Raw genomic sequence first — 12524 nt, 5'->3', positions numbered from 1 at the left:
TTCATATTGGTACTACTTTTACCCACACGTGTTATAGATCTTCCTTTATTTTCACCTACTAAAGTAGTAGAAACAAATTGGCCAGATTCTCTTCTACGAATATCATCGCTCAGGATCAAATCTCGGACCCCATCAAATATCAAACTTGTTGACCCAGAGGAATTACTAACAGCAGTAACAGTAGTATTCCAACTATCAGGTAATGAGGATAACAGAATTAAAGCACGTACCTCATCTTCAAAGTCAATCTCAACTAAACTCAATTGACTAACAATCACATTAAATTCATTAATATGATCAGCAATTGACGCACCTTCGCTCATCTTCAAATTAAACAGACGTTGCATCAAACAGATGTTGTTGATCGCAGAGGGCTTCTCGTACATATCCGACATGGCTTGCATCAAATCAGCAGTGGTCTTCTCCTTCAGGATGTTACATGCGACGTTACGAGCCAACGTCAGCCGAATAACACCCATAGCTTGTCTATCCAGCAAATCCCAATCAGCTTGCTTCATCGTCTCTGGTTTCTCCCAAGACAAGGGCAAGTACAGTTTCATTTGATAAAGATAATCTTCAATCTGCATCTTCCAGAAACTAAAATCCTTCCCATCAAATCTGTCGATTCTCTATTTTACTTATTCTGTCGCCATTGATTTGCTTCAACTTAGCCAAGCCTGGCTCTGATACCACTTGTTGCGAAAGGGCGAGCGATCAAACAATAATATAGACAGAAGAATAAGATAAATCAGATACTAGATTTATGTGATTCAGTCGTAAAGACCTATGTCCACGGGGAGAGTAGCAGCAATCAAGCGATAAAAGAAGATTACACACTCAAGTCACTCAAACACTCTCTCGGTGTTTTCCAAGCCCCAATTACACCCAATAACACACGCAGTGTTTAGTCCCGAAATTTTCTTAAGAAATAATCTCTCAATCTCACGAAGGAATTACACACAAATCTTACCACAAGATTTAATTGGCTTCAACACTAAACCTTCTTGGATGTAATTCACAACAAAGAAAATCATTCCCAAGCACTCGATAACGAGGCGGCGCTTCAAGACCAATTATTCACGATCAATGGCGGAACACCAAGCACTCACGCGACGCTTCAAGACAATTTGTGATCCACCTCTATCACCCACATCCTCAAGTATATATATAAGTAAAACCCTTATTCTTTTGCCAACTTCCCATAGGATTTTGTTTCCTATCCAAAACATATCTTTGTATATTTTAAACAAAATCTAAGTCCTAGTCAAAGTTGGACTTTCCTATTTTAGCAACCGAATTCTCCAACGTAGATTTGAATTTTGGGAAGTTGATCTTTGGATCTTCTTTGCTCGATTTCGAATGTCCGCAACATATCTAATTCGGAATATTCGTAATTTTGCATTGGGCTTAAACTCGAGACATATCTTAACAGTTGAGTAGACAATTCGAGCGAGTCACGTAGACCACTTTTATTTTTAAAATAATGTCACATTGGATTTTCGGCTAGCTTTGTTGGAGTTGGAAAATGTTCATTTTTTTTAAGTGACAGTTAAGTGCACCTTATGGAAATTTTGGTGCTTAAGTGTCTACCCGTACTAAATTTTGGCATTTGTGGCATACTTTTGCCTAGAATATTGAGTACTAATATGCCACAGAATTCATGCTGAACTAGAACTGGAGACAATGCTCATCACAATGGCATTAGTTTTCTTCGTGTACCGTGTAAATAGCGTTACAAGCAAACATTGCAACACTAATCTGGCAAAATTCACGACGAACCCAAAAAATTCGTCTGTAACGCAATATCTTAAGGAAACAAGGAGACATTCCCCATACTATCAGCCTTACTCTTCATAAATTATATTTTGTTGAACCATGTTTCTTCTCATTACACAGCTTAAATTAATGCATACATAAAATTTGGACAATCAAGCTGCAGAATTCATTGCCGGCTTTCAGTCCACCTTCTGGCCACTAGTTTGATTTAGGTGAAAGGAGTGGATTGCCGAGGAACGCCTCGATGTGTTTGTACATCTCTTTGGGGTTTTCTTTATTCATCGCGTGACCACAATCCTTTATAACCACTAGTCGCGCGTTTTCATCCAAATGCCTGGCCAAAGTCATTCGAATAATTAAAAAAGAAGCAGGTTATTCCATAAGAAAATCTACCAAGAGCAATAGAGCAAAAAACAGATCCTCCTGTGATTTGATGCACATAAGCAATGGATTTTCAAATTGAAGTGGTGTTAGATGAGTAAGAACATTTTGGTTCTGAAGATTTGTTTTCAACCCATGATGTTGTTTATACAAGGGGTTGTTAGAGAAAATCATGCTTCTGAAGACAGTAGAAAAGCCAAAGCAAAGCTTAGAAGGGGAACCTCTTTAATCTGTGACCCAGTTCCAATGGAAAGATTTTATCATATTCCCCCCAGATTATCAGTGTTGGCTGCATCACAAAAGATCAGTGGCTTGAGAGGATGGCAAGGATGAGAGAAGATATCGACAAAATCAATGTGAATATGTCATGAGGAAATTGCGCGAGTCCGATAGAGAGGACAGATATTTCAAGAGAGAGAAACCTGAGTTATTTTGGGAAGATTAGACATCTTCCTATCTTTGCACATTGCATTGACCAGCCCTATCCTTTCTTGAAGGTACTCCGTCCACAAAACCTGCAGACAATCATGGTGACCTTTTTTGAAATGCCACAGAACTTGAGTGATCGACATAAACTTTTCCTAGATTTCCCATGAGAAACGTCATCAAATAATATTTATAATGTTTAGCTTTTCATAAGTCAGTTGAAACAGCACAGCTAATGCAAGATCGATGACAGTGAGAGTTAGCACATTGTATGACAAGTGGTTGTTTAATCTCAAGGGTCTTCATATTTTGTGTAGTCTCAGTTCACAAGGAACAAGCTACTAATTCATTCTGTCTTGTGTCCACAATGTTGCAGACAGTCGGGATTCATGGACTTAGCGCCCTAATGCAATATTCCTCGGCCTCAAATGTGGGTAAGGGGGAACAAAGCTGTGATAATCCAGCGCAGAAACTAGGATTCATAGGAGATGCGCAAAGATGCAAACGCGCAGCTGAGAGATTTGTAACTTTTCATCAACTTACATCAATGAGATCCTGCATGATGAAAGTGGGCATTCTCGTCACCGGCTTGTAAAAGGTGACCTCAAACATCTCCTTCACTTTCTCCGGCGTCTGTGGAAGCAGAAAAGTAAGGGCTTCGTCCAAGCTCTTCACCTGCCACGATGACATTGTGCCAAGACTCAGTTCCACTATCCCAAGTATGAAGAAACAGTAAGACGCACTGAACTCCAAAAGAAATGCATATTAGTTCCTAAGCAGTTTTTGCAATCGAGTCTATGTAATGTTTTTTCGCTCACCGAAAACATCCCATCCTCCATGTCCTTCTCCTCCATACATACCCCTGCACAGCACAGAACCAACTTCTCAACCATCTCCGGGAACTGCGCAGACAAGCTATACCCCACGAATCCGCCGTAACTCATCCCCACCACGTTTGTCTTCCTCACTCCCTGATCCTCCAAGACTCCTGCAAAACGGGTCAAATGATGATTCGAGTCAGTCTTGCTTGTGTCATGTGCTATGCTATCCTGTCGTGTCGAAAGATCGACGGTCCTTACCTGCGATGCACTGAGCCTGAAACTGCTCAGTCCGCTCAGGCCGCACAGTGTAGGAGTCGCCAAAGAACAAGAGATCAGGCACGTACACGTTGAATCCAGCGATGAAGGATGAGATGAACTCGTTCCAGTTCCACATGGCGTTGACTCCGAGGCCGTGCAAGAGGAGCAAGTCGGGTTTGTTGGGTTCGTACGTCTTGGGTACCCAACAGTGCACGACCGTGCCGTCACCAAGGTCGATGGTGGTCGGTTTCAGGCCCGCCCAGGAAAAGGAGAAGCGGAACCATCGGTTACATGTCGCTGCAAAGCTGAAGTACTTCGTCATCAAGATTTGCTCTTTTGCGGTTATCTTCTTGGAGTTTTCTGAGAAGTGGGTCACGTTTGGAGGAGGGAGTAGCTCGAAGAAAATGGTGGGTTTGATCAAACGACGAAAGAGGGTGTTCTTTTTATTTCTCAAGAATGTACTATTGGATTAGCAGAGATGGGATCCAGGCAAATCTGCAGATGCTAATTTTGGTGTCTAGTGGGATAAAGATTCAATGGAGATTCCATGATTAAGACTTTTTTTGGGTCAATCCATGATAAGGACTTCAAAAGTCAAAAAATAGAGCGTGGGTGGTTCCCTTAAAAATATGATTAGACTATGAGACGAGGCCTGCATAAAAGTCATGATAGAATAAAATTTATTTTATTCCATGTTTAATTTTGTCCAAGATAGGATAAAGTCAAGTACAATAAGGATATAACTTAGATAAAATCATGAGAAGATGAAATAATGATGGATATAGTTTCTTATATGCTTGATATGAAATCTATTTCCCTTAAATTTTTTGCATTAAAAAAATTAAAATAATATTACACGTGAAATAATATTTGGGTTCTTATATAATATAAGAAGTGATTTGTATCCTTCAGTAGAGAGAGCTTGAGGAAAAGTGGTTTGTATCGTGGATTCTCAGAATTGCCTAACAAACCTGTAAACAAGCAGCAATAATATAAATTGCGCCTAAAAACAGGACAATACTTTAAAGTCACTTAAAGCATGCATGATTGCTTCAGCATCTGTTTCTTTCATTTCATTTCTTAGTAACATCAATGACGCAAAACAGACATTTAGAGGAGCTAAAGAAAGAGGCTCTCATGACAATAGCTAATATTATATATCGAAAACAAAGTCCTAAATTCATGCATTCTAGCTAAGCAGTGATATCATCTTGAATAGTAATAATCTGCCTCCCATTCACAATTCATTAAAGTGCAGAGTAGACGGCTTCTCGTACAAGCATATGGCCTCTACCGAACAAACTGAAAAATTAAAACCTAGTGAGAATATGTGGTACCTCACACCTTGGATAAATTAATTCAGTTGGATTCAAAAGCTTTCCACACTTATCACGCCTTACGTAAAATCACAGTTTATCTAGGGTAGGACAGATATCGTCCACAAGCCGTTCAGTTAAAAATCATCACATTAAAGCTGTCACAACGAAACATCGTTCAACTAAAAAAATGTGAGCAACTTGTACAAATGAATCTGTAAAGATGAACAAGTAAATAGCTTGCCAGACTTTCTAACCCGCTGCATGGTGTTCTTAGAAGCCAATTGTTCTTGAACAATTTCTTGAAAATAGCTTGGCAAACTTCAGTCTGCTGTGTTGTTGATGGACGTCCAAACTTATCAAACCATATATTGAACCACTTATAGACTTGCTTATGCACTGCTTAATATCTGCGGCATGACAGGAGAGAAGATCGCATTGAAAATTTGGTAAGAAATCAATTTTATAAAATAAAAATGAATGTAAAAAAAGAAAAAAGAATTTTCACGTCAACAACGTTCCTACAGAGATGAATGCCGCGACCCACTGCATGATATTTTGATGATAACACGGCTGTCAAAAACATGTGCACAAAAGAGAACATAGAAAACCTGGAGTGCCTTTAAAAGAACACATGCCATCTTTTTACCGAAGACATGTCCAATTAAGAAGAAAAAAAACTCATTATGTTTTTTTTCACGCATTTCAGAGCATCATCCAAAAATGGCTCGTTTTTAAAAAATAATAAAAAAATAATAAATTAAATTTAAAATTAGATTTAGTTAAAATATTTAAAAAATAATAAATTTAAAATTAAATTTAGTTAAAATATTAAAAAATAATAATTTTAAAATTAAAAAAATATTAAAATAATTCAAATAATAATTAATTTAAAATTACATTTAGTTAAAATATTAAAAAATAATAATTTTAAAATTAAATTTAGTTAAATATTAAAAAATAATAATTTTAAAATTAAAAAATTTAAATAATTAAAAAATAATTTTCAAATGAGATTTAGTTAAAAATTTAAAAAAATTAAAATTAAATTTAGTTAAAATTTTAAAAAATAAAATTTTAAAAAAATAAAAAAATAATTTTAAAATTATTTTTAGTTAAAATATTTTTAAAAATAATTTTAAAATTAAATTTAGCTAAAATATTAAAAATAATAATTTTAAAATTAAAAAATTTAAAAAAAGGGGGCGATGGCGGCGATGATTAATTTTATTAATTTTATTAATTTTTTTATTAATTTTTTAATTTTTTATTAATTTTTTAATTTTTTAATTATTATTTTTTAATATTTTAACTAAATCTAATTTAAAATTATTATTTTTTATTTTTTAAAAAAATTATTTTAAAATTTTTAATTTTTAATATTTTAATTAAATTAAATTTTAAATTATTTTTTAAAATTTTTAACTAAATCTAATTTTAATTTTTTTAAAATTTTTAAAATTTTTAATTTTAAAATTATTATTTTTTAATATTTTAACTAAATTTAATTTTAAAATTATTATTTTTTCAATATTTTAACTAAATATAATTTTAAATTAATTATTTTTGAATTATTTTTAAAATTTTTAATTTTTAAGTATTTTAACTAAATTTAATTTTAAAATTATTATTTTATAAATATTTTGACTAAATCTAATTTTAAAATTATCATTTTTTAATATTTTAACTAACTCTAATTTTAAATTTAATTTATTTAATTTATTAATTATTTTTATCCCATGACGTGTCGTAAGTCTGCTGCGGTGTGCACTTTTCTCCGAGGTTCTAGTCTCTGTTGCAGTCCCATATCTTTTACCGATCAGTCCCATTTCAAATCATATACGCGGCGATGAGAGATCATGTATAATCACGTGTCGTAAGTCTGCTGGCACTTCTTCTCCGATTCTATCGAGTCAAACAGTCCCATCCGGCACTCAACTCAATACACCTGTCCTGACAAGGTAGATCAATCGAATTCTCTAGAGGGGCAAAGAACAAATCAACGAAAAGAAACAGGATATAAATTACAGCTTGAAAGGGAAAAACAACCACATCAACTATTCTTCCGATAAACTGTTCTATTTCTTGACGGCACATATGGATCATGGTTTCATAAGTTGTAATTTCCATGTCTACAGGTAAGTTGAATTGTTGGATTGAATGTTGCACCCCGTAACTAATGAGTGATAAATGTTTTGTGTAGGGATAAACCAGATATTTGCATTTTCTTGCGTGTATGCTTACTGGTCTTCGGCTGATTCTGATCCAATCAAAATAAGTTCGGGTGGTTAATATAATTGAATTGCCTATAGGCGGTAGTTTTGACAATTTAATTCACTTCTTTCTGTTTCATAATCTTTTGAGATATTGGTGCTGTTAGTAGATAATTTTGAAATTAACATAAGGCATGGCTATATTATAGCCTGGTATTCTATCATTTTTGTTCTTTTTCTCTTCGATAATTACCTTTCATCATTGCTTTCTCGTACCTTCACTGCAATGAGCTAACTTTTTCTTTTTCATATGAGGTGTCAGATTCATCAAACAAACCTCAGCTTGAGCTCCCTTCGCTAGAGTTTTTGTTTCCCCGCTTCAATTTGCTATGCTTTGTAAGTTTTGATCACAATTTCTAGTGGCATACATGTCCTGACCGACTTACGGGGGTTCGTGATGTTGCAGGTACATTGAATTTTATGATGCAATGTCAGTACCACTGGCAATAGCGCTCTCTGGACAGCTACTTCTTGGGCAACCTGTGATGGTTAAACCTTCGGAGGATGAGAAGAATCTTGTTCAGTCTACCGCAACTGGTGCTTCAGGTACTGCCGGAGCATATGGAGCCACGGACAGGAAACTCTGCGTGGGGGATTTACATTTTAATATGACTGAAAGTCAGCTGACAAGTGTGAGTTTTCTTTTGTAAATCATCACTACATGTTTAAAGACACTATGCTTTCGCAGTTGGACTTCTATTGTAAGAGACTTAGTGGGTGGGCCAGGTTGTTTGGGTTATCCAATTTAGGTTTGTTCAGCGTAAGCTTGTAGTCTCCTGTAATCAAATCGCTCCTTTTCCATCCTTTTTGTGCTCAAACAGTTCTCTTTTGTTTCATTCACTGTTCATGATTTTTGTTTCCTCTCTTCCGGAGTTCTGCTAATGTTGTGCATTTTCAATCTACTGCACATAGTTCTCCTTTAACTGATCATGTTGGAGCACAAGATACTACAGCAAAATCTGAACAAAACCATTTCATATATTTCTAAATAGAGACTAATTTTCGGAAATATCACATATAGTTTGAGGCTTCATCTTTCGAGTGGAAAGGTAGTCATATCACTCGCTCATCCAGAAGAATTTTTTGGGGTGCGACAGTGAAAGCAATACTACAAGCAAACATTACAACACTAATCTAGCAAAATTCACAATGAACCCTAAAATATGCAACTGTAACACAATATCTAGAGGAAAAAATGAAATAGTCCCCATTCTTTGGACATTGCTCTTCATGGGTTAAATATGTTGAACCATGTTACTTTAAATTACATAGGCTATACTAATATTTGTATACCTCGGACAAGCATGCTGCAGGAGGCTTATTCGACCACAAATTCAATGCTGACTCTCAGTGCACCTTTTGGTCTTTGGTTTGATTTGCCTTCTTAGGTGAAAGGAGTGGATCTACGAGGAACGACTTCATGTGTTCGTATATCTCTTTCATGTCCCTTCCATTCGGGGCATGACCACAATCCTTTATAACCACTAATTGTGCAGTTCCTTCCAAATGCCTGGCCAAAGTCATTCGAACGATACAAAAACAGAAGCAGGTTACTCCATCAAGAAAGTTTACCAAGAGCCATTTAGCAAAAAACAGATCCTTCTGGAATTTGATGCACGTTAACGTAGTAAGTTCAAACTGAAGGGGTCTCAGTGAATAACACTTCGGTTCTGAAGATTTGGCTTTATCCAATTATGTTGTTTATATAAGTGCTTGTTAGAGAATCAAGCTTCTAAAGAAAGCAGAAAAAGCAAAGCAAAGCTTGGAGGGGAAACCTTTTTAATCTGTGACCCAATTCCTTTGGAAAGAGTCTATCATATTCCCCCCAGATTATCAGCGTCGGCTGCATCAGGAAAAGATCCATGGCTCGAGAGAATGTCCAAAGACGAGAGAAGATATTGACAAATCAATGTGAATAACTGGTTCGATTGCTCGAGTCCTATGAAGAGGACAGAGATTTCGAGAGAAAGAAACCTGAGTTATCTTAGGAAGGTTAGACATCTTCCTATCTTTGTGTAAGGCATTGAGCAGCCCTGTCCATTCTTGAAGGTGCTCCGTACCCATAAACTGCAGACAATCATAGTGACTTTTCTTGAAATGCCACAGAACTTGAGTGATCGATATAAACTCTTCCAAGTTTAGCCGGCGAGAAACATCACCAGATAAAATCTAAATATTTAGCTTTTCATGAGTATGTTGAAAAGAGCGCAGCTGATGTGAGATTGATGGACAGTGAGAGTTAGCACTATGTATCACAACCCACCGATTAATATCTACCGGCCTTCACAACTAGACATCTTGTATAGTCTCAGTTCACAAGGAACAAACTACTTGTTCATTTTATCTAGTGTCTGAAATGTTCATTATTGTCGAGATTCAGGGACTAAATGATGCCAATGCATTATTTCTAGACCTCAAATATGGTTACCGTGAACAGAGCTGTGAGGGTCAAGGGCAGAATGCTGAATGGTAATTTTTCTTCGACCAAAATTTCACGTCCTTGCATGGGGTTTACTCTGATCTAATTAGAATTTAATCAGCCTGATACCTCCTAATCTTGAGCAATAAAATGTGAATAAGACTATGATGAGTATGGTCAAGAAGTGGCCTAAACGATAACATAAAAACAGAGGAGAGCCACGTAAAGATTCTACTTCCCCATTCAATGTATCTATTACCTGATAATTAACTGTATAAATTTCCATTATGAATCAGGAAAAGGAAGGGTGAGAGTTTCGCTAGCAAAGGAAACGAAAACTGAACACTCGGCATCAATAAACTCAGATTCGTAGGCAATTTGCTAAAACACAAACGTGCAGCTGAGAGATTTGTAACTTTTCGTTGACTTACATCAATGAAATCCTGCATAAAGCAAGTGGGAATTGTCATCACCGGCTTGTAAAAGACGACCTTGAGCAGCTCTTTCATCTTCTCTGGCGTCTGTGGTAACATGATACTCACGGCCTCGTCCATGCTCTTCACCTGTCAGACGACATTACCCGAAGACAGATCCAGTTATCACGAATATCAAGAAACAGTGAGACACGCACTGAAATCCCACAAGAATTACACACAAGTTCCAGAGCAGTTTCTGCAACATGATTAGCACTCAGGAAACGAGTCTATTTAATGTTTTCTGGCCCACCTGAAACATTCCATCCTCCATATCCTTCTCCTCCATACAGACCCCTGCACCCCACAGAACCAACTTCTCCACCATCTCAGGGAACTGCGCCGCCAAGCTATATGCCACGAAGCCACCGTAACTTGCCCCCACGACTGCCGTCTTTCTCACTCCCTCAGCCTTCAAGACTCCTGCAAAAAGGGTCAAATGCTGATCCAAGTCAGTCTTTCTCGATTCATTCGGTATCCTGTCTGTCAGAAAGTCGACAATCCTACCTGCGACGCACTGAGCCTGAAACTGCTCGGTCCGCTCGGGCCGGTTCGTGTAGGAGTCGCCAAAGAACAAGAGATCAGGCACGTACACGTTGAATCTCTCGATGAAGCGCGAGACGAACGCATTCCACTGCCACATTCCGCTGGCTCCGAGGCCGTGCACAAGGAGCAAGTTGGGCTTGTTGGGCTTGTACGTCTTGGGGACCCAACAGTGCATGACCGTGCCATCGCCGCTGAGGTCGGTGGTGGTCGACTTCAGGCCCATCCAGGAATAGGAGAAGCGCAACCATCTGTCGTATGTCCCTGAAAAGCTGAAGCACTCTGCCATCGAGATTTGGTTTGGGTTTATGTTGTCTGCTCTTTTGTTGGTATTGTCTTGAGGTTTTCTGAGGAGTAGCTCGCCTTTGGAGGACGGAAATGGTGGGTTTGATGAAGAAATGAAGGTGGCGTTTTCTTTTCTTCTCCCTTAAGAATCTTTTCTTCTTCCTTAAGAATGCGATACTATTGGATTGAGCAGAGACGGCGATAAAGTCAACCTGCTAATGGCTGTATTCTATATAGTCTGCTAATTTTGGTGTTTACCAAGAAGAAGATTCAAAGAAGCTTTATTAACCGGCTGTATTCTATATAGTCTGCTAATTTTAATGTTTACCAGGAAGAAGATTTAAAGAAGCTTCATTGGTTAAGACTTGAAAAGCCAAATCAAACACGGTGGCCGCAAGAGATGTGCGTCTATCGAGAGATTTAAATTAAGCTAACAGTAAAAGTCTATTCAGATGTGCAATTTAATTGTATTTTAGAAGTGTCGATTTCAAGAGTTGGTATATCACGAAATTCAACCATTCTTGAGATATAAGAAATTGTTATTTTATCAATACTCATGAGTTTGATAGTTGAATTTATTCAGAATTGATTAATCATATGAGTTAATTAATCTATTGGCAAAGACCATAAAAGATTAAAAACGCGCATGCTAGAGAATTCAATCGTGGATAAACAGCTTAATCCTCAACAAGGGACAATATTACGCTATTGCAATTCAATCAAAGAATGGATATAAATCGATTCGACGAAAGTACGTAGTCGGTTTACGGGTGATTTTGCACAATTACGATACTCGCTGCGAATGAATAAACTAATTTCCTATTAATCTTGTATTCATGGCAAGTAATTGATTTGTCGCGATTACATGACAATCAAGATTTATCCATAATTTGAAGAGACATAAACATGAATTGAAATTTTATCAACCATGAGACAAATGTGCAAAAGCCCTAAAAGTCACTCGACAATTTAGATTGTACTAAAGTTACACATGATCGATTTTAACCACGAATTTTAATTCAATTTCGGATATCGAACTTCTAAGGATTTCAAAACCGACCTATTGGACGTCGCCTCATTCATCTCGGTAAGTTTTAAATTTTGGATAAGGATTAATAGGTCGAGAATTGGAAGCCAAAAAAAGGAGCCGTGCCGAGTGAAGGCCTAATGGGTTTCATGCCTAGGAAGTGCGGTCAAGAGAGCCCAAAGAAGCCCACCAACCCCATCCAAACCTATTTCAAGCAATTGGGCTCAAGGGCAAAATTGGGATTTTGTGTTAAAGTGGTGAAATAACCAAAATGCCCTTTCTAGAAGACCTTTGGCATTGAAGAAGAAGAAGACAAAAGGTTAAAGACTTGGAAGAGAGGGTTTTTAAAGGGATTTGGTGATTGCATTTGATTGAGGAAGATTTTGGGGGAAAAGTCTCACAAGTCTCTCTCTCTCTCTCCCTCTCCCTCTTCCCTCCTTCCTCCTTATTCGGCTGAACCCCTTCTCTCTCCATCTTTCTTTCATTTTCTTCTCCTTCTTCTCATTTTCTTCACCACAATCATCAC

The 12524-nt window shown here is 37.1% G+C and overlaps 2 protein-coding genes across 4 annotated transcripts; both read right to left on the bottom strand.

The window, feature by feature from the left end:
* Positions 1-1974: 1974 nt before the first annotated feature.
* On the bottom strand, positions 1975-3984 carry LOC104420276 (2-hydroxy-6-oxononadienedioate/2-hydroxy-6-oxononatrienedioate hydrolase). The gene is made up of 6 exons (XM_010032144.1): positions 3663-3984; positions 3402-3571; positions 3127-3258; positions 2580-2672; positions 2379-2446; positions 1975-2110 (listed from the first exon to the last, which is right to left on the bottom strand). Exons 1-6 carry the CDS (start codon positions 3982-3984, stop codon positions 1975-1977), a joined length of 921 nt encoding a protein of 306 aa, XP_010030446.1.
* Positions 3985-3997: 13 nt separating this feature from the next.
* Positions 3998-11151, bottom strand: LOC104430621 (2-hydroxy-6-oxo-2,4-heptadienoate hydrolase). Of its 3 annotated transcripts, none has more exons than XR_005546296.1 (7): positions 10651-11151; positions 10397-10566; positions 10102-10233; positions 9226-9318; positions 9027-9094; positions 8545-8761; positions 3998-4022 (listed from the first exon to the last, which is right to left on the bottom strand). XR_005546296.1 is itself a non-coding variant. In XM_010043373.3 (6 exons), exons 1-6 carry the CDS (start codon positions 10973-10975, stop codon positions 8599-8601), a joined length of 951 nt encoding a protein of 316 aa, XP_010041675.2. In that variant the 5' UTR covers positions 10976-11150; the 3' UTR covers positions 8233-8598. The 3 variants fall into 3 exon arrangements, 1 of the variants encoding a protein (XP_010041675.2); XR_005546295.1 differs by lacking the exon at positions 3998-4022 and adding an exon at positions 7630-7834; XM_010043373.3 differs by lacking the exon at positions 3998-4022 and having other exon boundaries at positions 8233-8761; positions 10651-11150.
* Between the last annotated feature and the right edge of the window lie 1373 nt (positions 11152-12524).

The sequence above is a fragment of the Eucalyptus grandis genome, chromosome 9 (genome assembly GCF_016545825.1).
Source record: "Eucalyptus grandis isolate ANBG69807.140 chromosome 9, ASM1654582v1, whole genome shotgun sequence".
Classification (NCBI taxonomy): Eukaryota; Viridiplantae; Streptophyta; class Magnoliopsida; order Myrtales; family Myrtaceae; genus Eucalyptus; species Eucalyptus grandis.
The sequence above is the reverse complement of the archived record's forward strand: the minus strand, read 5'-3'. Positions and strand labels throughout refer to the sequence as shown.

Excerpts from the sequence above, each read along its gene's own strand:
- LOC104420276 (XM_010032144.1), bottom strand. The coding sequence starts at position 3,984 with ATGACGAAGTACTTCAGCTTTGCAGCGACATGTAACCGATGGTTCCGC. Across the intron at positions 3,572-3,662 it reads TCAGGCTCAGTGCATCGCAG|GAGTCTTGGAGGATCAGGGA; the intron begins GTAAGGACCGTC and ends CCCGTTTTGCAG. Across the intron at positions 3,259-3,401 it reads TGGAGGATGGGATGTTTTCG|GTGAAGAGCTTGGACGAAGC; the intron begins GTGAGCGAAAAA and ends TCATCGTGGCAG.
- LOC104430621 (XM_010043373.3), bottom strand. The coding sequence starts at position 10,975 with ATGGCAGAGTGCTTCAGCTTTTCAGGGACATACGACAGATGGTTGCGC. Across the intron at positions 10,567-10,650 it reads TCAGGCTCAGTGCGTCGCAG|GAGTCTTGAAGGCTGAGGGA; the intron begins GTAGGATTGTCG and ends CCCTTTTTGCAG. Across the intron at positions 8,762-9,026 it reads TTGGGTCACAGATTAAAAAG|GCATTTGGAAGGAACTGCAC; the intron begins GTTTCCCCTCCA and ends GACTTTGGCCAG.